Raw genomic sequence first — 26,431 nt, 5'->3', positions numbered from 1 at the left:
TACCTGACTGACTACAGCTTTTTATCCCCTGTATGACTTTATAGATGGTACATTATAATGTGAATTTCAGCATATTTATATGTATGAGATTCCTTATTCTTGACCACTTTCTGTTGTCTTTAGCCTATTGGTGTGTACAGAATACTTTTCAGTAGTCATTTCTAAACATTGGAGACATATCCTCCCAGCAAATGATGGGAGATAAATCACAGACTAGTGCGAATTTAATTATATGTGGAATTTTTGAGCCTTTGGATTACTTCACTGCTCCGAAATTGGGATCTGCTGCAGCTGTGCATCACATTTGTTAGACAAACGAATCTCACGATAAAAATAAAGGTTATCTGGAGCAGAGAAGCTTTTTAATGTAAATGCAAATCCAAATATTCCAGGTTTAACACATGGGCAAAGTCTGCATTACTGCTACATCGGTGGAGCTATACAAATGCAGCTGCACTGCTGCGTCAAGGCTGGTGAAGATACATTATGCCAATAGGAGTGCTTGTCTATTAGCATAAATCTTCCACCACTCATGTAGGTTGAAGATATGTATTGTCAGGAAAGCATCTCCAGCCAACATAGTGTAGTGTAGATAAATTCATGCAACTGATCTTGCTTAGGGAGGGCAGCTTTTTCATCCCGCTGAGCGCCATAAATTACATTGACATGAGTAGGAGTGTAGACAAGCCCTTAGTAAAAAGAAAACCATGAGACAGAAAAGATATTCCTTTCCAAAGGGGAATAGCCAATATTCACATGCATGGGTACGTCTACACTACCACACTATTTTGAAATAACTTAGTCTGCGTCTATAAAGTAGGTAGTTATTTTGAAATAGTGTCAAAATACTGTCAAGCTGGAGGACTTTTTATTCCAACTCCTGTAACCCTCATTGCATGAGGAGTAAGGGAAGGCGGAGGAAGAGTGCTCTGTTTTGAAATAAGTGCTGTGTAGACGTTCCCCGTTTTGAAATAAGCTATTTCAAAATAAGTTACGCAATTGCTGTAGCTCAATTTGCTTAGTTTATTTTGAGTTAAGCCCTGCAGTGTAGACACAGCCATGTAGGGCACTAATGCTTGAGTAAATTTGTCTAGACAGACACTTGTCCACATGTTTATAATGCATGGCTACACCTACCCAGCTTCCCTCTTCCACAAAAGCCTATGCAAATGAAGTGCAGATTAGCAAATTGCCATGCTTCATTTGCATAATTAATTTGGAGCTGGTTTTGCGCAAACGTTTTTTGTGCAAAAAAGTGCCATCTACACAGTGCCTTTTTGTGCAACCCCCCCCGAGCAAGAGCCATTCTTCCTCGTTTAAGAAAGAACAGCTCTTGTGCAAAAACCTCTTGCGCAAAAACATCTAATTATGCAAATGAAGCACAGCCATATCTAATCTATGCGTCATTTGCATAGGCTTTTGCATAAAAAGGAAGCTGTTGAGACGTAGCCCATATGTCTCAACAATTTTTAGCACTTAATTGTAAGTCGATTTGAACCAATTTTCTTCCTGCATTTGCTTATAATTATAAGGCTCCTACACTAGCCAGCAAGGATGGCAGCTGTCTCAATAGCTTCAGCAGGACCAACACTAGCAGTCTCCTTTTTATTATAAACACATTCACAGAGCGGGGAAAGATTGTAAATTTACAAAATTCCATTCAGTTGCCATTTTAAGTGTCTTGCAACATTTCCCTCCTTCTACCCAACACCAATACTTGCATTTCTTGAACTCAGGGGAGATGAATGATGCTTGCCAGGCTTGAATGTGGCTCATTATAGTATAAAGCTGGGATCTGATTGACTTAATTGCAAACCTGCAACTACTGTGTTAATGTGCACATCTCATTCTTCCATGTATATAATCCATTAATTTGAATGATGAAGGAAAGTGTCACTGAGTTTGATTTAAAAAAAAATTAAACTGTTCTGCCAATATCCATTTTATCAATGAGGAAGGAAAGGTTTTGCCTCTATGTAACACTAATAATATTTCAGCAATTTATTCACACCAGTAACTTTTTACTATTTTGTACAGATTTAATATATTTTACTGTAACCTCTGCAGAAGATTGTAGTGGGGAGGTATCATAACAAGGAAAATAAACTACTTGACAAGATAGCTGCCCTTTTCTTAATAAATATGTTGTATTGTGAGGAATCACAATACAAGTAATCTCATGTTTGAACAGCAACCCCTTAATGATACCTCAATCCAAAAATAGGACTTGAGGACTTCTATAGTAAAATGGCTCATTATTAAACATTATTAAGTTATATACACACAGGTAATGAGGTCTACATACTCTCCCCCCAATAAAAATACAGACCGTCAGAGGTTGAAAATCCATCCTTCCTTCAGACAGCAAAATGAGCCCCTGTCCCTCCCCTGCATGCATCTGTGAGAAGTGTCACTGATGAAGAGCTCACATCAGCTGTCTCTCAGGCTCCTGGAGTACAAGTGATTAATTTAAAGGAAGCTGGAAATAAAAGTACTGTGAACCAAGAGCTTTGGGACTCATTTGAAGTGCAAAAAGATGTGACTAGTCTAAAAATCAGATCTCTGTGCTGTGATTAGCCTCACTGAAATGAACTCATGGAATTAAAATTTTGGAATCTAATCCAAAGCAAGTAGGTTGGGCACAGATCTTTGTATCTTAGTGTTGGCTTGACAGAATTTTCTTCATGTTTTGTCCTACAATGGCAATGGACAACCCAGGCTAGCGAATGGAGCCACATGAATGGCCCTCCATCTCAGTGGGTCACAAGATTGTCAGAACCAATATGGTTTCCCGGGATAGGGTATTCTACTAACTGTGCTTACCTACCTAGAATTTGCAGGAGGTGTTGATTGAACTGTAGCAGTGCTTTGATGGAATGCAAAAGGAGTACACCACTCTCACGGTCAATATTGCATGCAACCAGCATGCACCTCAGTGCACATGCATGTCACACTAGTAATTATGGTAGTAAACAAAATATTTTGTGGGCCACACTGAGAACCCTGATGGGCTGCTTGCTGCCCACAGGCCTCAGGTTGCCCACCACTGTCCTACAATAGCATAAACCTTTAAGACAAATCCATCTTTTGAAGTGCAATATTGTATACACCAAAATGCAAAACAAGTTTGTGCATTTTAAATCAATCACTGACTAAAATCAGAGTGTGGTATAAAAAGTTTATTTAAAATAACCGGTATTAGTACAGAAAAGGGGTCAAGAATGCAGTGACTTGCTTCAACTTCTTTCACACAAAACTGGTACCAGCAGGAGATTAGACATACCTTTTGCCAATGTAAACATTGCAAAAATTTACAGATTTCCCATCAGAGTCCTTCAGAATGACAAGAGCGGTTTTGTTAAATCTGACAACTGCTATCCTTTTTGAGTTCACTCCATGCCAAGTTACAGGATGTAAGCCTTAATCAAGTTATGCAACTTGTGTTAAAGATTGAATGTAGGTCAACATTTTATAACTATTACATTTGTTCAACGCAACACTCAGGTTGATCTCTGTAAATTCAGAAGGAACATAATGTGCATTGCTTAACCTTTTAAGAGCTTATTGCACTGATTTCAGATATAAGGCATATTTTATCCCCTGCAGTGCCATACTTTCCCAGCTCAGAAGTTTGTTAGAATCACAAAGTAAAGCTTGAATTTTAATCTCCTTTAAAACATGAACTTTTACAAGTCAAAGATGAAATCATCCAATTTCCTCCTCTTTGAAACCATGATGTTATATTTCAAAATATGACAGACTTAGTATGTACTTAGAGAAATTATTTCATAGCAATTTAAAAGAACTTTAAAAACATAAATAGTTCATAACAAAGAAACCCAAGAGTTCTGCCATTAGTCTACCCAAGCAGATGTACTGAATCATAACTACAGGATATTTGGAAGTCTACTTTTAAGCAGTTCTCTCATTGTGAAGATGAATTTTTCAGTTCATGAGTCAGCACTCCAAATTCATTACTAGCATGAGATTCATTCAACTGCAGCCACTAGAGTTTTCCCATTTACACTAGGCCAAACTCACCATTGTGTAGGCAAAGCAGTTTAGCAACAGACTTTTTCTACCTGAATTTTGTAGCTAAACAAGCTTCTTGGACATGTTGTATCAGTTATCATAGTTGGTGTATTTAATATTCCAAAGTATTAGCTAATAGACTGGTTACAGTACGCTATATTCACTTTCAGCAGACTAACATACTCTACAGTACGTATGCATACTTTATAGCCATAAATAACAGAGAATTAACAAGGTGCTAATAATGGCACATCTATGAGGCTGCTGCTGCCGCCAATTAAAAAACATGATTAATTTATAAACTGCTGTTTGACTCCAGTTCTGAGAAGAAAAACATTAGACTATAATATATCCCTTCCATATGCCCCTAGGTAAATTCCTTAAGAGGAGAAAAACATTCTCTTAGTTTATAAATCATGCAATCATAGTCCATTTATGAAATTTAAGGCAAGATTCCTTTAAAATGCTTGCACTGCTGTTCCTTAAACTTGTAAAATATCCTGACTTCAGATAACACTGACCCAGAGGTGGTAATTAGTGCAAGTGACCATTGTTTTAGTTCATTCAGGGAATTTCATACTTGTGTAAAGGTTGAGGCACCATACTAGTTCTTCTAAACCCTATTTTAAGGGTTTAAGTGTTCTGCAAGTAGTACAGAAGCCTCATGGAGCCCTCTGCAGAGTTGAACACTTAGCACTTTGGAAAACAGTTTCTTGGCTCCAAAATGGAATGACTATGTAAAGTTACTATAGCAGATCTAAACAAAACAACATTGCCTGGGGGGAAGGGGAAGAGACACTTTAAAAACACAAATGGCAACTTAATAAAATTGTCAACAGCACCATCCTCTTTCCTTTGAATGCATCTTGTCATAACAATAATAATAGAACAGTGACATTCAACCATGAGGTTCAGAGTGTGCATTACTAAGCACTCAACATACTCAAGGCACGAAAAATAGATGAACGCCAAAAATCAAGATTTTCAAAAGTGACTTATGCCCAGCTTGAGATACCTTAGGAGGACAGATTGTCAGAGTATGGATGCTTAGAATGTTCTGAAATATCAGGCCACTCTATTGCATCTCACAGCGGGGACCCAAAAATTCAGCCATTATCTTGGCCTAAAGTCCTAATTCCTCTTCTATGGATCAACTATCCATTCAAAATCTGATTCATTATCCTAATTCAGCAAACTCATGTAAGTGTTAATCCTATTATTTGTGTTGTAATAAATTGACTTTTACAGATATCAATAATACATGTACAGCATACGTAACATAACTAGAGTCAGCAGGTACTTGACACCGACGTACCAGAGCGTTCTGAATATCATCTGGATCCTGCTTGGGAGAAATATCTAGAATAAGCTAAAATCATTTTAAGAGCAGCAACAGTTCTCCTCTCCAAAACAGCCTTAAAGCATCATGCCAGCAACAAGCAGGCATACTCTGTTAATACTATATGTTGAATAGCAAGTAAATGTAGTTTTCATGTGTCATAAAAGTGAAAAGATATTTAACTACAAAGTATGGGCAGAATACACAGGAGACCCTCGCAATTTGTGAAATTGCTATCTGCAGTTCTGCATGTTCACAGATTGCCTGGCTTTGGGGGTGGGTAACAAGGGGCTGGGAGTGTGTGTGTGTGTGTGTGGGGGGGGGGGTCAATCAAGAGTTCCCTGTGTCTCCTGGAAGCTACAGTAAATTCCACATGGCTGCCAGCCCCTGCAGTGAGTTTGGGAACTCACTGGGCAGGGGGGAGGAACGGGCCAGGAGCCACAGCTTGTAGTATTTACAAATTTAGCCATTGGCAGAAGATGTAGGAACACATCCACTGCGAATGGCAAGGGTTCCCTATATAGGAAATAATCCTCATTTTAAAAAACACACACAACACACGTCTGAGACATAGTGTTACCACTGTGATTAGTGTTACATAAGTGGAAAGCACCATATTTATGCTTACTTTCTGGGTTTCTTACTGCCTGTCATAACAAAATAGTGATCATCTTGTTTAGACTTCAAAATAGGATCTTTCAACATACCAGGGGTCTCTTTGCGATATGCAGTTGTAGTCTTTCCTTTTGAGATGGGCTTCTTAGCTGTTGAAGCCAGGGTTTCACCACTTTTTTGGGAGGTTTTGATTAGAGATTGACTTGCTGCGGAAGGCTGTACAGTCTTCTTTGTCATTTGTGTTTTGGCCGATGTTTGAGGAAGTCGTACGACAGATAAGGGTGTGCGTTCAGGATGTTTTGATAAATTGGATTCTATCTGTTGGTTTCTACTGCTATCATGTCCCTGTACGCATTTTACTGCGGGTCGTTTATTTGTAACTGAAGATATATTCTTGCTTGGAGAGACCAGTGGAGGCATTAACCCTGATGTTTTGCCAACCGCAAGTGAGGATGCAGAATCTGACTGTTTTATGACTGGAGTGGTTCTGAGGTTCCTCCCTGGGCCAAGCCCTGTTTGTGGCAGTCTTCTGGGAGGCTGGGACCCTATTCCTGATGCTTCATCATTACTTTCAGAAGTGGGTTTTGCTACTTTTGCAAGAGACTGATAAGAATGCATAGGCTTAGAAACAACAGACAGATTTTCCTTAGGTGGCTTAGCAGCAGACTTTGAGGAGGATTTTGAAGCAACTGAATTAGGTTTGGTCGTGGAGTTAGATACAGTTTTGCATTTAGAAGGAGCATATTTTTGTTTCAAAGCCATCATTTCTCTTGTCCCAGGTAACTCTGAAAGCTGACTTGTAGAGTAAGAGAGGGCAGGATGTAAAATTGCTACTGGAGAATTCTGGGATGGAGCAAGTTTGACATTAGGAGCATCAGGGGACCGGATGCGTTTGCGCAGTGGCCCTGAACAACCAGGAGCAGTACTTAATACAGTGGAAGAACTTTTGTTTACAGGTTGTGCAAGTTTTGAAATAGCGGAAGTTGGTACGTTACGCGCAGAAGAATCCAATTTCTTTGAAGCACCTGTTAAGGCTCTGAAAGGAGATTGGGCACCCTTTGCTGGAGATCCCGGTAATCTGGAATGAGCAGATATGGACTTGGTTGCTGCTTTTGGGGATGACAGGCCAGGTGATTGCAGATGTTTAGATAATGCCTGCTTGCCACTGGCCACCTGGGCAGCTTTTCGAACTGTAACAGGAGTGGGTGGTTTTGAATTTTGTTTCTGAAACATATTAACAGCTGATATGGGACTCATGAAAGGAGGCTGCAGAGTTCTTGATGATGAATCGGGGATGACTTCATTGGGGCCACCTTTCTGAAATGCCAGGATTTTTTGCTCCAGAGTTGCAAACTGCAACACTCGACATGGATCATATTTGAGCAGAAAACCTTGAAGAGTGTCCCACCCTCCACCAACACGTACCATCACATGTTTTCCATGCAGCATCTGAGAAGAGGGAAGAAACCGATAACAGAACGCTACATTCATATCTATGTTAATACACAATTTATTACTAGTTGTAACATAGGAAATGTAAGGCACTATCAATCTGAATGTATTGAAACACACTCTTTCATACATTAGCCTGAATTTCCCCTTGTTTTAAATAGGAAAGAATTTCAGGGTTTTTCTGCTCCCCTTCTGACATTAATAAGGTTCCCCTCCTGGAACTGAGACACTGACTGACTACGTAGGGGCAACAGTCTAAGTGTCTATGGGCTACAAGGTGTTATACAAATAATATTATAAGAAAAAAATACAAACAGTACAGTGGTCTGGGGGACACCTGAAACTGTCAGATAACTGGGTATTAGAATAAAACAAACAATTATTAACTAACATAGGGTGCCGGAGAAGAGGAAAACTGGATTTGGAGAAGTAAGATTTGCAGAAAAAGGAAACAGATAACTGGAATTATACTGTAATAACACAAGTATATGTATGTATCAGATTGTTGCATGCAATGCTGCTGTAGCCAGGGTACTTTTCCCAGACCTGAAGAGCTCTATGTAACTCAAAAGTTCATCTGTCTCACCAACAGAAATTGGTCATAAAAATGTAACAATGGCCTGACCCACCATGGCCAAAGATCCATTCAGTATCTTGTCTTCTGAGAGCAGCCAAAGTCAGATGTCCCAAAGGGAATGAAAAGAACAGGAAATTATCAAGTGATCCATCCTCTGCTACCCACTCCCAGGCTCTGACAGACAGAGGCTAGGGACATAATCCCTGCCCATTTTGGCTAATAGTCATTGATGAATTTATCCTCCATGAATTTATCTAGTTCTCTATTGAACCCCGGTAAGGTACATCTACACAGCAGAGTTATTTTGGAATAACATCCGTTATTCCAAAATAACGTTACGCGCTTATTGCACATGAATCCCATTATTTCAAAATTAACTTGAAATAACGGGCTTCTTACTCTGACATCCTGTAAACCTCATTGCACGAGGATTAAAGTCCTCTGGCAAGGAGCTCTGGCAAGGTTGACTGTAAGTTGTGGGAAGAAATACTTCCTTCTGTTTGTTTTAAACCTGTTGCCTATTAATTTCATTTGGTGACACCCTAATTTCTGTGTTGGGAGAAGGAGTAAATAACTTTTCCTTATTTACTTTCTCCCTACCAGACATGATTTTATAAGCTTTACTCATATCCTACCTTAGTCATCTCTTTCCTAGATGAGAAATCCCAGTCTTATTAATCACACCCTGTATAGAAACTGCTTCATACCCAAAGTCATTTTTGTTGCCCTTTTCTAACTCCTTTTTGTAACTTACCTTTTTGTAAGATGGGGCAAACACATCTTCACGCTGTTTTCAAAATGTGGCAATACCATAGATTTACATAGAATCAATATTATCTTTTTGGTCTTATCTTGTCCTTTTTTAATGATTCCCAATGCTTTGTTAGCTTTTTTGACTCCCTCTACATATTAAGTGGATGTTTCAGAGAACTATCCACAAGGACTCTAAGATCTCTTTCTTGAGTGGTAATAGCTAATTTAGTCCCCATCATTGTATATGCATAGTTGGGACTATGTTTTCCAGTGTGCATTACTTTTCATTTATCAACACTGAATTTCATCTGCCATTTTGTAGCCCAGTCTTGTGACACTTCTCTAACTCTTTGCGGTCTGCTTTTGGATTTTACTATCTTGAGTAGTTTGTATATCATCTGCAAATTTTGCCACCTCACTGTTTTATTCTTTTTTAGAGATCATTTATGAATATGTTCAATAGGACTGGTCCCTGTATAGACCCATGAGGGCCACCACTACTTGCCTTTCTCCATTCTGAAAAACTGATCATTGATTTCTACCCTTTGTTTCTATCTTTTAATCAACGAGAGGGTCTTCCCTCTCATTCCATGACGACGTACTTTGCTTAGAACCTGCAGTTAGGGACTTTGACAAAGACTTTCTGAAAATCTAAATACTCTGTATTTCCTAGATCACCTATGTCCAATGCTTGTTGATAGCCTCAAAGAATTGTAATGGATTGGTGTGGCATGATTTCCCTTTACAAAAATTGTGCGGACTCTTCCAATGTATTATGTTCATTTGTCTGACTATTCTGTTCTTTACTATTGTTTCAACCAGTTTGCCTGGTACTGACATTAGGCTTACCAACGTGTTCTTCAAATGCTTTTTTGGCCTTCCTAATTATATCTTTACCCTTCATTTGCCAGAGTTTATGCTCTATTTTCGTCACTAAGATTTTACTTCCACTTTTTAAAGATACTTTGTCTCACTGCTTCTTTTATTTTGTTGCTTAGCCACAGTGGCTCTTGTTTGATTCTCTTATTGTATTTTTGAATTTGGGGTATACATTTAAGTTGAGCCACTTTAAAAAGTTTCCATGCAGCTTGCAGGGATTTTACTTTTGGCACTGTACCTTTTAATTTGGGTATACCTACACAGCTGTGTTATTCTGAAATAATATAGTTTGCATCTATAGTCAAGAAGTTATTTCAACATAAATGTTGAAATAATGTGCAGTCAGAGGATTTCTTACTCCGACTCCTATAACCCTCATTTTACAAGGATTAAGGGAAGTCAGAGGAAGAGCGCTCTCTCAACTTCCTGCTATACAGACAGCAACAAAAGCCAAAATAAGCTTTCAACTTAACTACGCAATTGACATAGCTCAAGTTGCATAGCTTATTTCAGATTTCTGAATTTCAGATTTAGCTCTGCTGTGTAGACATGCCGTTTCTGTTTAACTAACTTTCTCATTTTGTGTAGTTCCCATTTCCAAAATTATATGCTATCATGTTGGGCTGTGATGTGTTCTCCGCCACAGCATCCTAATTACATCCCCATACAAAGTAAGATATTATCTTATCCACCTTTTTTCCAAATTGTGACTTTCAGTTGACTCTAATTGCCATTTTAAAGAATTTGACCTACCTTTTGGGTATGTAGCAGGAACTCCCCACAGCTGTCATAGACAGATGCAGGGCAGCTTATTGTAATGCCTGACATCTCCCTGAAGAGACCAAAATTGGAACTATCAACCATGATTGTTTTCCAACCAAAGGAGTCCAACTTACAGAGTGTGACCAGGTAGAAGAAAACTGGATTTCCCAATTTAGACTTGGAGGCTATGTCTACACTGCCCCCTCTTGCGCAAAAAATATGCAAATGAGGGGAAGCATGGAATATCGCTGTTCCTCATTTGCATAATTAATTAGGCTCCATTTTTGGCGCAAAAACCTGCCCCTCTTGCACAAGAGCTGTTCTTACTGGAAAAAAAATGGCTCTTGTGCAAGAGGGGGGTTTTGTGCAAAAAGCATCCTCATTAATTATGCAACTGAGGCGTGGCAATATTCCACACTTCGCCTCATTTGCATACTTTTTGCACAAGAGGGGGCAGTGTAGACACAGCCCAAGGGTATAGCTACACAGCAGGCTCATGTCGAGTTAAGATACGCAACTTCAGCTATGTTCATTGTGTAGCTGAAGTCGAAGTAGCGTAACTCAACTCTTGGTGCTGCTTGCACAGCCGAAAGTCAAAGGAAGAACACTCTTCCTTGGACTTCCCTTACTCCTCATGAAATGAGGGTTACAGAAGTCAGAGTAAGAAGTCTGCCATCTTGAAATAATGGACTTGCTGTGTAGACACGCACTCTGTTACTTTAAACAACATGAGTTACTTCAAAATAAGCATGCAGTGTAGACATTGGTTCCTTGGGCTATCCCACAACCACCAAACTGTGGTTCTGAAGCTGATTGGATGGTCATCTGACAAACAGAAATCTTATTTAAGGGCAGAATATGTTCACCTCTCTCACCAACCATCCATCACCAGATAGCAGGAGGGCAGAATGCTCACTTGACTTACTGACTGGTCTAGGACTCTCAAGATGGGTCAACATACACTCATTGAAAAGGGTATATGAGCTTTTGTTATTTTTCCCAGGGATCTATAGCTCTTGTATTCCTTGAGTGTAAGAGATACCGAGATTAGTGATTTCCTGTGTTCCCGGCTTTGCTCACAAATGCTTATTTATATTTATGGTAGGTAATGCTCAAATCAATCTGTTTGGGTGTGTCTAGGGTTTGGTTGTGTACAGGGTTTTGTCAATGTTTACACTGCCGCTGAGTTCTGTCGACATAATTCAGCGGTTTTGTCGCTGGCTGTAAACCTCATTCTACGAGGAATAACGCCTTTTGTCGACAGAGTTCTGTCGACAGAAGGCGTTATTGCATCTACACTGTCCTTTGCGTCTACATTGTCATGTCGACAAAGTGGCTTGCTTTGTCGACAGAACCGGATGTAATCTAGATGCGCTTTGTCGACAGTATCTGTCGACAAAACTTCTATGGACAAAAGCCTGTAGTCTAGACGTACCTTTAGTCTTTAAAGTACCACAGGACTCCTTTTGGATTTTACAGATACAGACTAGAATGACTACTCTCTGAGACTTGTCACCTCTTTAGAGAGCTTCTTTATGAAACACAAAAATTTTATACAAATTTAATATGAAAGTCATGAATATATAAAGATCGGTTTCTGTGTAGTGACTATTTCATGACTTCAGGGCTTGTTTCCTTGTTAAATAATATTTTCAAATTAGTATGTACAGACCAAAGCACCAACAGCCAGGACTTAGGAAAAAAAAAAAAAAAAGAACTAGACACCCAGACAATAGAAGATTAAGCCTATTAGTTAGAAAATAAGTTGTCTGTCTCTGCTTTCTGTCCTTTACAACACAAGAACGGCCATACTGGATCAGACCAAAGGTCCATTTAGCCCAGCATCCTGTCTTATCAGTGGCCAATGCCAGATGCCCCAGTGGGAGTGAACAGAACAGGGAATCTTCAAGCAATCCCTCTCCAGTCACACATTCCCAGCCTCTGACAGAGGCTAGGAATGCCATTCCTAACCATCCAGCTTATAGCTTAGGTTGATGGACATAACCTCCATGAATTTATCTAGTTCTTTCTTGAATCCTGTTAATATCCTGATCTTCACAACCTCCTCTGGCAAGGAGTTCCACAGGCTGCCTGTGCACGGTGTGAAGAAAAACTTCCTTTTGTTTTAAATCTGCTACGCGTTAATTTCATTTGGTGACTCCTAGTTCTTATGTCATGGGAACACGTAAATAGTGAATAAGGAAAAGTTTTTTCCCACTCCAGTCATGATTTTATAGACCTCTATCATATCCGACCTCAATATCTGCAGTGTTCTGGTAAGAATTCCAGGTATTCACAGCTACTGAAGAACAAGATGCTGATGGTTCAAACAAGATGCTTTTGGCCATACAGTATTATATCTAAAGCTCCAACCACCCTTTACTATTAGATGGTAAAAAAAAAAAATGTTTTTTGCCTCTCTCTGCTTACTCCAAAGTGTCGTGGCTGCCACACACACTATACGATCAACGGTCAAGTACAGAGGTCGCTGTAATGCTCCCACCCAATCTCTCCACACATCAGCTTCTAAGCCAGGTTTAATAAAATTAAAAAAAAAAAAATCTTGCCTCGTGACCAAACTAAAGTCCCTGCTGGTTCTGCTTCTCACAACTTTATTTGCAGAGTGAGCCCAATTACCACCCCTTCCAAGCTGAGGTCAAAGCCATTCTGTCAGCCTGGTAGTGAGTAGATTTTGATGGACCATCCTTGAATTTTGGTCCTTTTAAAGGTTTTAAAGATATAAAATGATCATGATTTCAGACAGGTGTATGGATATTCTAATAGGCCATTACAATAATCTACTAGCCTTGACTTTCAGTATGCGTGTGTCTAAATTTTATTCCCTCCCTGTTATGTTCCTAAGTCACTACAGTTTACCCAAGGGAAAGACGACTGGAGGCCACTGCCAATGGTCCAGGGATGAATCCAGACACAAGACATGTGCAGATTGTGCATTCCTATTGGGTTCATATGTCTATACAGCACAAGTGAAAAAGCTCAGACCACATGCCAGATAGGACAGACGGAAAGCTAACAGATAAGGTGAGGAAACATTGAAGAACTGCACTTACTCGTATGAAGAGTATTTTATCTCCCAATCTGTAACGTCCTTCAGATAAGTATTCAATTGAAAATCTATGGGAACAGCTACAGGGAGGATCTTCTGCTATGTGCTTAACCTAGATTTCAAAAAGGAAAGTAACTATTAAAAAAGTGAAAGGATTTTTTTTTTTTTTTTTTTTAAGATTACATGTGTAATATTTTTGTTTTGGTGGATTAACCATTCATAGGTCATTTAATCATGACAAAAGTTTAAATATATCCCTGTCAAAATACTTTCCCTCCTTACAAGACTGACAGATAAAACTCCTAGATGGAATATAAAAAAATGTCGTAAAAAGGCACACACGAGCACATATGCACACACACAAGATTAATTTATGGAGTAGCTCACATCTGGTTCTTCTAATTTCTCATTTTAATAAAACACTTTTTTCTACTTAAATTCCCTTCCTTTTCTTTACCAGATGACTAGGCCTTTCTTGAATTCTTGAAATGGTTTTAGTAGGCCTAGTCTGACCTATTTCATCAGATGAACAAATTGGTGAAGAATCTGTACTGGCTTCAAAAGCACTAGTATTCTCCAAGACAGATGGAAATCTTTTGTAATCTTACAAAGGAAAAACATATCTGAAAAGAGACCAAAAGAGAAACAGCCTAGACAATAAAAAAGGTAAGTTGCAGGTGGCTTCCCTTAGAATTGAAGAATAATATTCATTTTAAAAAGTAGAGAAAGGGATTCAAAGAATGGGTGCAAAATAGAAATGCAACAATGCTGCTGAGCTACAGAATTACTCACCCTTCAATAGAGAAAGACAGAGTTGGAGCATTCCAGAGAAGCAAAATTGAACAAAGTCAAAATGAGATGCAGGTGTGATTTGTTTATTATTATTTTCACAACTTGAAGTGCATGTCACGATGGATTTTGTCATACTATGAAGTCACAGACCACAAAGGAAGTTATTTTTAAAACATTAGGCTTAAATACTCCTTTTAAAGTAATTTAGAGAAGCTGTGTATCAGTCCCTTATGGCCTGTTCACAAGCTAAGTGATTCATTTCCTTTCTGCATGAAAGTCTGTTTCCTTAAGAGTCCAACTGCAGAAATTTGTTCCCAGATTGCACCAAGATATTTTAGCATATGTGTTTCATCAGCAAGTTTTCATATAAAAACCTTTTGTTTTGTAATGTATGTTTAAAAGAGCCTATTCTTTTCATATTAGATAGTTTGGTCAAACATCATTAAATAATACCAGTTAAGACTTACCCATCTAATATGCTACACTGAGTTTCCAATTTATTTATTTATTTATTTTTTTAACTGGTGAGTATTTTCCTGTCTTCCATCAGTATAGGAAAGAAGGATGGAGAGATTTCAGTACAAGCTTTCCCTATGCTGAGAGATCTGTTCTGTACTCAGGTAACATAACCACTTATACATAAAAAGACGTATTATGTACATTACGTCCATTGGAGGAGGCATATTGTTGCCTTTTCAGTGCAAGAGGGTACACATATGCTACAAAGAAAATCCTTGTATTTAATGATCTAAATAGCACATATGCAAAATTAGGAGCTAGAGTAATTCAAAGCCAACACCGTATGACATATGCAGAATACTTACTGCTTCATGCAGTTCCCCATGGTGGCAACATGACTGTGGGGTGCTGACAGATGTCACAGGCCCAGATGTCATTAACAATGTCTCTTCTAACTCAATTTCATTCTCCAGTTTTACTAGCACAGGAGGTTCAACTCCATATCTGAACATAAATACAAAAGATGCGAATGAGGTAAGAGGAGACCTTATGAAACTAAACAAAAACAAAGGAGTCAAAGAAAATGCATGCAAAGTGCTGAATAAGTGAACAGAGAAAAGGCAATTCAGATAAGAAAAGCCTGATCTGTCAGAGGATTAGTGATCTAACAAGTCAAATAACATTAAGGTTAGAATTTCTCTCAGATATGCTTTAAATTGGATAGAATCATTTTGTTGCTGTCTGGGTCCAGTTATTGTTCTTATTACCAATGGAAAAAAAAACCCAGGAGACTGAGAAGCCTTAGAGGGTTTCAAAGTTAAATTGCTGCAACAATTGAGGCATTTTTCAAACTTAAGTTTTAAGAACAAAATTTAAAGTTCTTCTTTTGAGGCCACTTAGGTTTCCCATACATGACCACGCCACCTTACAAATGTAGACAACTTGTTCATAACTATGTGCTTGATTGTGACATTCAGGCACAGCCCATATTAAGAAGCATTGTGAAGCTGTACCTCTCCAGAAAACATTCATTCAGGCAGGTATGAGCAATAATGGGAAAGTTTTGAAGAGTACACTATGGACAGGCTGTACATAACAGCAGGGCTGTCAATCTCTGAACCAAAACAGAATCTATTTTCATTGTATTAAAAGATGGCAATTTGCAAAATACTGTACGCAACTCAACACTAAAACTTATGTTTAACACAATACAATTTTTAGCTTCTCATTGGAAAAAAATACATGGAATGCATACCTTGATACGATGCGACCAATTTCCAATAGACAGAGATACACCTGTCTTGGATCCTTGTGCAAAACTACAGAGGAAAAAATAAGTCAGGCTTCAGATCTGGAAAGCTTTACCAGATAAGGGAGTGAATTGTGAACTAAGTACAGAAACAGAAGGTGGTCAAGGTTCTCATCCATTCCCTAAGAGCAGGGATGGGCAAAAGGGCCTCCGTGGGCCAGATCCAGCCCACCAAGCGAGTAGATCCAGCCCGCGGAGACCCTGCTGCTCCCCCACCCCCAGGCCAATTAAGCATGTGGTGCTTTGAAGCCGCGGGGGCAGAGCGGAGAAGGCTTCAGGCACTCCCCAGGCACTAACTGGCCTGGGGGCGGGGGAGCGCGCGAAGCCTCCTCCTATCCTGCAAGGAGGATGTGGCACTTTGAAACACCTCACGCTGCTCGCAGGGTGGGGAGGGGAGCGAAGGAAGCTTCACGCAGCTCCCCCACCCCCAGGCCCTGATTGGCCTGGGGGCAGGGGAGCACATGAAGCCTCCTCCGCTCTCCCTTCCGCCCTGCACGCAGTGCTTCAAAGCGTCACATGCTCCTCACAGGGCAGGAGGCGGCTTCGCGCACTCCCCCGCCCCCAAGCCCTGATTGGCCTGGAGGTGAAGGAGCATGCCAAGCCTCTTCCAGGGCATGGGTGCCTATTTGGAAGGGGGGGGCAAAGGGGCACCCCTAACACCAGACCAATCATCGTCTGGGGGTGAGGCAGCCCCACCCCTTCCCGTTTAGGTCCCATGGCAAAAATTAATGCCCATCCCTGCCTAAGAGTCATCTTTCTATATCTTGTTTTCAGGGTGTAAATACACAAGACAAAGTTTTCAAGTGGGATATTACAAAACACTTTCAACAAGACAGAAGGTGCCTGCCTGACAATTTAACAGGTGGGTGATGGAATCTGACAAAGAACCAATCAGAGTTGGGAGCAGACATCTCAATAGTGAACGAGAGAAGATGGGTAGGGTGGGATAGGCTGTGAAGACGAGCAGCTTTATGCCTAGATCACAAACAGAAGTCTCAAGTCTATAGATGGCGCTCACCTGCAATCAAGATTTTTGGCTTGGTATCAGAGTGGGTTAGACGGACAAAGCAAGTAGAAGCAGACTACTGCCCATGTGAATGCTATTCTGGGGTCATTTAGGGTATGTCTACACTGCAATGCTATTTCAGGATACCAGAGTATCCTGAAATGCTATCTCGGGTCTCCACAGCAAGCCCATTATTTCGAAATATAATGGGATCACTATTCCGACATCCCTGTAAACCTCATTCCAGGAGGAGTAAGGGACATTTTGGACTAGTGGGTTATTTCAAAATTTGGCACTGTGTACACAACACCAAATTACCAAATAAGCTATTTCAAAATAAGTTCTAAATAAGATACACAATTCATATAGCTCAAATTGCGTATCTTATTTCGAGCTACTGTGCAGTGTAGATGCACCCTCAGTTTGCTACTTCTATAACCTCCCGTCTATTTTAAAAGTTGTTGCTAATGCACATCTCTTCTACAGGAACAAGTAACTGCCAAATCAGAAAAGCATTCCCATTCCACCCTTTAACAAGAGCTTGAAAGCTTGCCTGGGCAGGAAGGGAACTGGGGCGAGATTTGCAGTCTCTTTAAAGAGACTCATTGCCAAAGTACCACAAAGTTGGCATTTATGCCACGAAGCCAGTTTCTGAAAATAGCAATAAACAGACTTCAAAATACTTGTAGCTACAAACAAAACAATACAGAATTAGGGAATCCTGACTGCTGATCCCAAGGAAGTTAAATATATTTTAAGTACTTGTGTCAGAGTGCAGTTAATGAGTTCAAGCTCTTCAGTTTATACAGAGGGAACCAAGGATATATACAATCTAACTCCATTAGAGCATTTGTTTCCTTCTACTTACAATAAATTTATGACTATGAAGTTAAATTATATATATATATATATAAATGGGATTTCTAGCTATTTCATTCTAATTTAGTAGAAAAACAGTCTAGGAATGAATTAAAATAAGCCATTAATATAAGCAAGCAGTGACAGATGCCATTAAAGTGTCATAAGCATTAGCAGTGTGTAATAAAAGGGTTGTTTTTTTAAATTAAATATGTAAAATCTTTTATTCCTTTACTGTATTTGCAAACTACATTTCTGGTCACTATTGAAAGTTTTGATGCACACTGCAGATATAGGTAATTTTTTCATGTTCTTTTGACAAGTAAATAACTTTGCAATATTTAAAGAATACTTGAATTGCTCCAGAAAGGCTAATGCTTGTTTGTCTCCATATAAAAGTAAGTGATGCAAAAACATTTAATTAATTATCTTACAATAAATATACAACATTTCTTAAGGAGCAGTAACAGATTTCATGCCATCTGGAAGATCAGTCCAGCAGCTGCTGGTTACCAGGTACAAGCTGAACACTAGAGGCATAAACTCACTTGACAATCTTGGTTTTCATAACCATCTAGTTAGAGGAGGAAAAGTAAGGCATTGAGTCATATAGGGTAGATCTGGAGGTAAATATTAATTACAGGCAGTCCCCGGGTTACGTACAAGATAGGGACTGTAGATTTGTTCTTAAGTTGAATCTGTATGTAAGTCGGAACTGGCGTCCAGATTCAGCCGCTGCTGAAACTGACCGCCAGTTCTGACTTACATACAGATTCAACTTAAGAACCCCAAGTGTCCCCAAGTCAGCTGCTGCTGAAATTGATCAGCGGCTGATTCCAGGAAGCCCGGGGCAGAGCAACTCTGCCTCGGGCTTCCTGTAGTCAGCGCTGGTCAGTTTCAGCAGCGGCTAAATCAGGACGCCTGGGGCAGAGCAGCTGGGGTGCTGCTGGTTTGCTCCAGTAGCGCTGCTCCTCTGCACTACTAGACCAACCCAGCAGCACCCCAGCTGCTCTGCCCCAGGCGCCCTGATTCAGCCACTGCTGAAACTGACCAGCAGCGGCTGAATCAGGACCAGAGCAGCTGGGGTGCTGCTGGGTTGGACCAGTAGTGCCCAGAGCGGCGCTGCGGGACCAACCAGCAGCACCCCAGCTGCTCTGCCACAGGCGTCCGGAGAAAAGCCTAGTCTGCTTGGGGGGGTGGGGGGGAAGAGGCATACTAGCTGCGCCCCCCCACCCCAGCAGACCAGGAAGACACGGGCGGCGGACCGAGACGCACCGCGGTCCCGCCGCCTGGGTCCTCCGCGGCTTTGCTCCCCGTCTCCCTGGTCTGCTGGAGACCAGCAGACCAGGGAGACCGGGAGCAAAGCCTCTGAGGATGCCAGCAGCGGGACAGCCTCAGGGCGTCTGGGCTGTCCCGCTGCCGGCTTCCCCGCGGCTTTGCAAAGCCGCCGGAGGAGGGGGGGGGGCTCGGGCAGCCCAGGCGCCCTTGGGCTGCCCGAGCCCCTCCGCGGCTTTGCTCTGCGTCTTCCTGGTCTGCAGACCAGGGAGACGCAGAGAAAGCCCCAGAGTACACGGGCGGCAGGACCGCGAGGTCCCGCAGTCTGTGTACTCTGGGGCAGCCCCGTTCGTAACTGCGGATCCGACATAAGTCGGATCCGCGTAAGTCGGGGACTGCCTGTACTAAGAGTCTGTTGTAACTTCAGGCACAATCTCTCAACGTAGCTCTCTAATGTAGCCATCACGTGTGTGCTATTCTGAGCCCTTTATACAGTAAGAAAGCTTTCTAATACTGAGCAAAGGATGTGTGTGTGTGTTTTAACAATGTCCAGGCAGTATCTTGCCACTTAAAACCCCACACATCTGTCTTTCAATCAGTTTGAATTTGGGAAGGGACAGGATTATGCAGAAAATTTGACATTTCATGGCACTATTTTTAATTTTTTCCCTCCCACAGCGCAACTTTTCAGAGGCTTCAAAAGCACTATTCAGTCAGAGAACTCAATGCAGCCATAAGCAACTGACCCTCCAAAGGTTCTCTCACATGAACAGTCTATCAATCAAAGTCCCTATCACTACTTATACGATTATTCCTGTCGTTCAAGTATGGCTTTAAAAGCCCATCAGGCTTGACAAGCTCACTACACCTAACACACTATGTTCATAGTATTTATCCAAAAGTATCTTGTGAGGTATCAAATGAATGCTAGTGACATATTGATCATGATGATTATAAATGGATGTATGAAGATTATATGAGAAATGATGTATATGTACAGATATAATGCTTTGAAGTCTGTAACCAAAGGGAGAACATGGTTTATTCCAAACACGAGGGAAGATAATTCTCTCTGTGAAATGCAGGGGAGTCAACAGCCACATCAGGCTCCTGGTGAAGGTGCAGGGGGCCAGGTTCTGGGCTGGCAGACAGAGTGAGGCAGAGAGCCTTCCCAGGCAGCCCGAAGAGTTGCCCGGAGCATGCTGCACAGTTCTCCGTCAGCAATTTAAAGGGCTCAATGCCCCTTTGAATCACCAAGCTCTGGGGTGACTGTCCCTTTTGCCCCACCCCTTGTGGGGCCTAGTGAAATGTAAATTAAGCACGGTAAAGTCAATACAAAGGCACTCCATTTTACATGTCAAGTGAAGAGGAACAATAGGTTGATGGGAGATGTGAACACAACATGGTATCAGCATGTCAGAGAAATCTTATCTGGGGATGCACTTCAGAAGACGACATTTCAAAGCATGTAGGAATAAAATCTAAGTCCCGGTTAGAATGGAAAACCAGCAAGCCATGTAGAAAGTCTTAGGTGAGGGATGGTTTTGGAGAAGGATTATAGCCTGCTAGACTTTACTCTCCAGGAAATGTGTTACATTTGTAACTATTAGTTTTTATTAGTCTTACTCACTACGCTTTTGAATCTGTGAATCTCTGTTCTTGGTTAATAAACTTAGTCATTTTCACCATAAACCGATTGCAATTCAGCATTATTATAGAGGACCTGATCCTGAGGTGTAACCTTCCAGCTATGGAGACAGCAAATGTTGGTAATTACTATGAGTGTCCTATGCCAGGGGCTGCATGCTACAGGGGGATGCTTTTGCCAAGGTCAGGCATGGGGGTACATTAAACATTAGCCTGCAAGGCAAAAATAAGTCCTATGGCATGCATTTGGGTGGCTATCTGTATGTCAGGAAACTGGCACAGTTTCACACCAGTAAGACTTCTCTGTAGCTGAGGAAGAGGGAAGAGTCACAATCCTGGGCACCCTAAGAAAATGTCACAGTAAGCTAAAGAGTGGGCCCATACAGAGTTCTATGCCCCCAGAATAACTTTACAAAAAGGGATAAATTACCTAAACCTTCAGATTCAAAGAGATAAGTCTCATCAACTCCAATGCATTTACACCAGTTAAGGAAGTTGGCTGTATTATCTCTTGCAAAGAAGGATCCTGACGGTGCATTCTTCTTACATGGGACACGTCTCATAGGAAAATTCTGACAAAAAATGTAAAATAAAAAAAATAATGTACATATGCTGTGCACAGATAAGTGACATTTTGAAACACATTTCCATAAGATGAAATAAGAAGGTGACATTTAAAATACAACATTGATGGCTGGCTAATAACTATTGTATTAGTTTTTATAGCTGATGTAACCTATATGCATATCCGGAATGCAAACAAAGATTTTCCCCCTTTGCTGTCAGATGGGGAAAAGTCATGTCAGATATAGGCCTACAAGGGGCAAGTCATCATTCTTGTACACAGATTAAAAAGGTAGTTTATGTATGAACAACGAGGAGTCCTCTGGTGCTTGAGACTAACACGTTTATTTGGATATAAGATTGTGTGGGCTGGAACCCACTTCACCAGATGCCTGAACTGCAAACTTCAGTTTGGCAGGGATATACACATATGTAAAGGTGGGAGTGTTCTATTACTATTCGGAGGACCAGTGCTAACGAGGTCAATTCCATCAGCGTGGATGTGGGCCACTTCCAATAGTTGATGAAAAGGTTGATGAGAATACAGAACTGAGGAGAATTAAAAATGCTATGACCATGAAATTTACTAAAATGATCAGTGAATTCAGTAGGCCCTTAGCTTATAAATACAATATGGTGTGCTGTGGAAATTGCCCCCTTTTTACTATCAAACAACTCTTTCGCAAAGAATGCTAGCAGTTAGTTATGGATTTTTAGCCTTACTATATTTAGCTACAGTGAACCCTCGCTACTTCGCGGTTCGACTATCGCGGATTCACGACTTCGCGGACTTTTTTCATTACATTATGTATATACGTGAATCCGCGATGGTCGAACCGCGAAGTAGCGGTTACCAAAACTTTAAAAAGCCTCCGGGGAAGCCGGCGGGGGGGCATCCCAGGCGCGCCTGGGCTGCTCCCCCGCCGGAGCCCCTCCGCGGCTTTCAAAGCCTCGGGGGAAGCCGGCGGGGGGGCATCCCAGGCGCGCCTGGGCTGCTCCCCCGCCGGAGCCCCTCCGCGGCTTTCAAAGCCTCCGGGGAAGCCGGCGGGGGGGCATCCCAGGCGCGCCTGGGCTGCTCCCCCGCCGGAGCCCCCCCGCCGGCTTCCCCCGAGGCTTTGAAAGCCGCGGAGGGGCTCCGGCGGGGGAGCAGCCCAGGCGCGCCTGGGATGCCCCCCCGCCGGCTTCCCCCGAGGCTTTGAAAGCCGCGGAGGGGCTCCGGCGGGGGAGCAGCCCAGGCGCGCCTGGGATGCCCCCCCGCCGGCTTCCCCCGAGGCTTTGAAAGCCGCGGAGGGGCTCCGGCGGGGGAGCAGCCCAGGCGCGCCTGGGATGCCCCCCCCGCCGGCTTCCCCCGAGGCTTTGAGGATCCTACTTCTACTTCGCGGATTTTCATCTATCGCGGTCGGGTTTGGAACCTATCTACCGCGATAAACGAGGGTTCACTGTATTTTAAAAAATAATGGTCTCCCTTTCAGCTTCTACAACACAGAGTAATAATCTAAAAAAAGAAAGTGAGTTTGGATAAAGGGAACAGTAGTGTAAGTGTTTTCTATCAACTGGTAGATGCTAACTGTTGCTGCCATCACATGATTACTTTGCATCTATAAAAAAAACACCCAACAACACTGACTCCTATTTTTACGTACAGTACTTCTAGCAAAAACAGCTCTAGGGCTATCTGGATTACAACAGATCCTTTATGTTGGAGGTTATTCTTTATTCTAATTCCTTCCAAGTTATTTCTTTTATACCCATTTTTCTGCCAGGGCTGGACATTGATATCAGGAGTTGTTGTTGTTAGTTATGGAATACACTTGAACCTCCATCCTCTCAGGGTCCCTAATCCGAGTGCATCCTTGTTATGGAAGATGAAGCCGTCCTGTGCGCTGCCAGTCTCCCTTCTCCAAACTGGGGGAATGGCAGCACGTAGAGCTGCTTCTCCTGAGGCTTTTTTCCTGTCACTCCCACAGCAGCAAGGGGCGGTGCCTGAGAGTGGCAGGGAGTGTAGAGCGATCTGCGCCTCCGTTAGCAAGGCAGAAGGTAAACGCCCCACCCCCGCACACCCAGACCACCCTCCCTGGAGCAGCAAAATCTTTAATCCAGTATACCCTGTTTCCTAGGGTTGCCAGATTAAGGAGGTCAAGAGCACATGAAAGGTGTAGCCCAAGGTTCTTGTGGTGCAGCCACCCACCCCATGAAAAAATTAACTTGTGGAATCAGTGATTCAGCATATTTATGATACATTGAAAGCACTATTCTATCTTTTGTACATCTCAATCACACATTGCATGTGTGAATGTTTGCACATGTGGGTCAGGGTGCAGTTATATCATAAAGACTTCAATCTTCTAGTTTATATAAATTGTGAGTTTCATCCATTTCTGCCACATGTCTTTATTACCTAAAGTGGTACCTGAACAAGTCTCCCATACACATTTTATTTTAGGTATTAGTGGCTCTAGCCTGGTGATCAATGTTGATACAAAATTTGCATAAAGTGTCAACAGTTTTGGTTTCCCCTATCCTGTTAGCCCTCCCATGCCCACAATAGGAATCAGAGCATTGAGAGGGCAGTTCCTAAGGTCTTTAAGTCAGACCTTCCACCAGCATACCTCTTATTGAAGTGATGATAGTAGGATTTCTCCCCCAATGAATAGCCAACATCTCAACTGTAGCTAGTTATTTGATCTATCAAGATTTCATGTTTCTTATTTCCAGGTACAATTCATGCAGAGTACCATTTCGTTAAATTCAGTTAAAGGGGGATTACACACAACGCAATGACATTTATAAATTACTGTAATAGTCAGACGATATACCCGTAAGTCCTTTGAGCTACAGCATTTTTTAATTGTGGTTTGAAGGACACCAATCAACTGACAGAGTAGTACGCCATTATCAAGCTCTTCTAGCAACTGTTCTGCTGCAACTTCTACCCCTGAAAATAAAAATGTGGAAAAATATTAAATTTATTCCAGAGAAAGGGAAGCTAACAAACTATATGCAGACAACTCAGATATGGCACTCCATCATTAAAAAAAAAAAAAAAAAGACAAAGTTAAGCTGTAGTCTACAACAGAAGTGAGATCACCAGTAGTTTGAGCACAATTTTTTTTTGTATTCAACTAAAAACGATGACTGGTGTAAACTTTAACGTTTCTGCTATCTTACTTGTTCACCATGGAAATCTGCCACTGTAATAATAAAGTGTAAGTTTTTATTGGTTACAGAAAACAGAAATACAACTCTAAATCAGTATTTGTACCATGTTTCCCCTTTCTTGACATGCATTGTTTCAGCCTGTTTTAGTTATACCCTATAGCTTTAGATTCTAAAAAAAGAATGAGCATACATTAATAGGTTTATTTATAAAAACTGCTTCTATTAAAACTCAGATAAAAAAATCAAATAAAATAGTCATTTAATTAGACTAGAGAGAGTAGTTATTGAACAGGAAATATAAATGAGAGGTATTAAGACAGCATAGACAGTTGTCAGCTCATAAAATCTGAAACAAGAACATGCATTTTTATGCGACTTTCATTACACAAGCCTAGCCACATTCATGAAAATGCTCCAAGTGAGTGAATATGAAAGGACAACATTGACCAGAATAATGGATCTTTCAAATTCATTACACAACAACATATTTTAGCATTACCCAGCAGTCCAGATAGCCAAATGGACAGATCTTCCTGCATAGGCACCAGAGTTGCTTCATGCCGCACAGATATCCACTGATCGTACAGGAAAACATCTGCCAAGCCTGGGCCATGTCTGGGAGTCAGAGGACTTCGTGGAGTTAGAGGACTATCATCTCCAAACCACACCTAAAAGAAGATTTCAGTAAGTGAAAACATGTGGCTCTAGCAGCTGCAACCTCCAGTAATGGAAGCTGATAATTTCCTCACTAATAGTAATCAGGAAATGATAGAAAGTATCTAATTTTTAAGCCACTTTTCACTCCTACAAAGATCTATTGCAGCTTTCAGTCTTGATTCTTAGGTTCAGACACTACAACATCACTACTTGATTTACAGTTATCCCTAAATTACATAAAAACATTCTCTAAAAAAGTCTATTTTAACTGCTTTATCAATCAAGGATTAATTTGTAAAACTTGTAAGAAAGTTAGTACTGGGCAAAATCAGGGCTGGATTAAGGCATGGGCTAGCCGGGCAGCTGCCCGGGGTGCCAACCTATGGGGGGGTGCCTGATGGCAGCTTTAATGGGCATGCAGCACCCCTTATAGCTGCCATCAGGCACCGCGCGCCTGGCTCGCGGGCTGCAGCAGCTCCCATTGGCCACCCTGCAGCAGCCGCGTTAACCCCCACAGCACTAGCTAGCAGCGCCCTTCCCACCGCGGCCGCGGGGCCCTGCACGGCCAGGCTCAGCCGGCCCCAGGCTGCGTGCCAGCGGCGGTAGCCGGGCTGAGCCGGGCCGAGCCGGGCCGGGCATGTGCGTCCTGCTGCTGCCAGCTCCACGCACCCTCCCCCAACCTGGGGTGCAATTAAACTATCTGCCCAGAGCGCCGGAATGGCTCGGTCCAGACCTGGGCAAAATCCACAATATAAAAAGAAAAATCTGCAGCCTAAAACTAAATTCTCTCTGACCAAAGAATTCACAAGAAGCTTTTATTTTTGAGGGGGGAGGAGGGAGGGACGTTCACATTATGATGCAACGGTAGAAAAATTCTGCTGTTCAGACTTGCTTCATACAAGAACATACACTTTTTAAGACAGTAGTCTTCACTTCTTGCATTCAAGCATTCTAAAGCAATGTGCAGTGATACTGAAAGCGTCTCTCGCTTTGCATCAGGAAAGACTACTTCATTTGAAAAGAATATCGATCCCAGTTTTAGACCTCATTTTTCCCTGTGTCAACACCTGTTTCATGTTAGCAAAGAATATAAAACTCTGATGTGAACCATAACAATTAGCCTTGCAAAAACTCTACATGGAACTCCACTGTGCCATGTGGCTGGCAGGAAAAAACAAAACAGAAAAGAGAATCAGGAGCAGATGAAAATTTGTTCTAAATTGTATCCA

At 41.6% G+C, this 26,431-nt stretch overlaps 1 protein-coding gene across 5 annotated transcripts in view; it reads right to left on the bottom strand.

Moving 5' to 3' along the window:
• Nucleotides 1-3,164: 3,164 nt before the first annotated feature.
• GAS2L3 (growth arrest specific 2 like 3) overlaps nucleotides 3,165-26,431 on the bottom strand; it is a 36,289-nt gene continuing 13,022 nt past the window's right edge. For 3 of the 5 annotated variants that reach the window (XM_075934208.2, XM_075934212.2, XM_075934221.2), the window contains 7 exons: nucleotides 25,045-25,213; nucleotides 24,203-24,321; nucleotides 21,253-21,394; nucleotides 15,983-16,046; nucleotides 15,093-15,231; nucleotides 13,481-13,588; nucleotides 3,165-7,435 (listed from right to left, as the gene is read on the bottom strand). In XM_075934208.2, coding sequence (XP_075790323.2) covers nucleotides 5,996-7,435; nucleotides 13,481-13,588; nucleotides 15,093-15,231; nucleotides 15,983-16,046; nucleotides 21,253-21,394; nucleotides 24,203-24,321; nucleotides 25,045-25,213 — 2,181 coding nt within the window. In that variant the 3' untranslated portion in view covers nucleotides 3,165-5,995. The remainder of the gene's footprint in view (nucleotides 7,436-13,480; nucleotides 13,589-15,092; nucleotides 15,232-15,982; nucleotides 16,047-21,252; nucleotides 21,395-24,202; nucleotides 24,322-25,044; nucleotides 25,214-26,431) is intronic. The other 2 variants (XM_075934225.2, XM_075934232.2) reach the window with 2 other exon arrangements.

This window comes from Pelodiscus sinensis, chromosome 1 (genome assembly GCF_052426305.1).
Source record: "Pelodiscus sinensis isolate ZL-2025 chromosome 1, ASM5242630v1, whole genome shotgun sequence".
NCBI classification, from domain to species: domain Eukaryota; kingdom Metazoa; phylum Chordata; order Testudines; family Trionychidae; genus Pelodiscus; species Pelodiscus sinensis.
The sequence above is the reverse complement of the archived record's forward strand: the minus strand, read 5'-3'. Positions and strand labels throughout refer to the sequence as shown.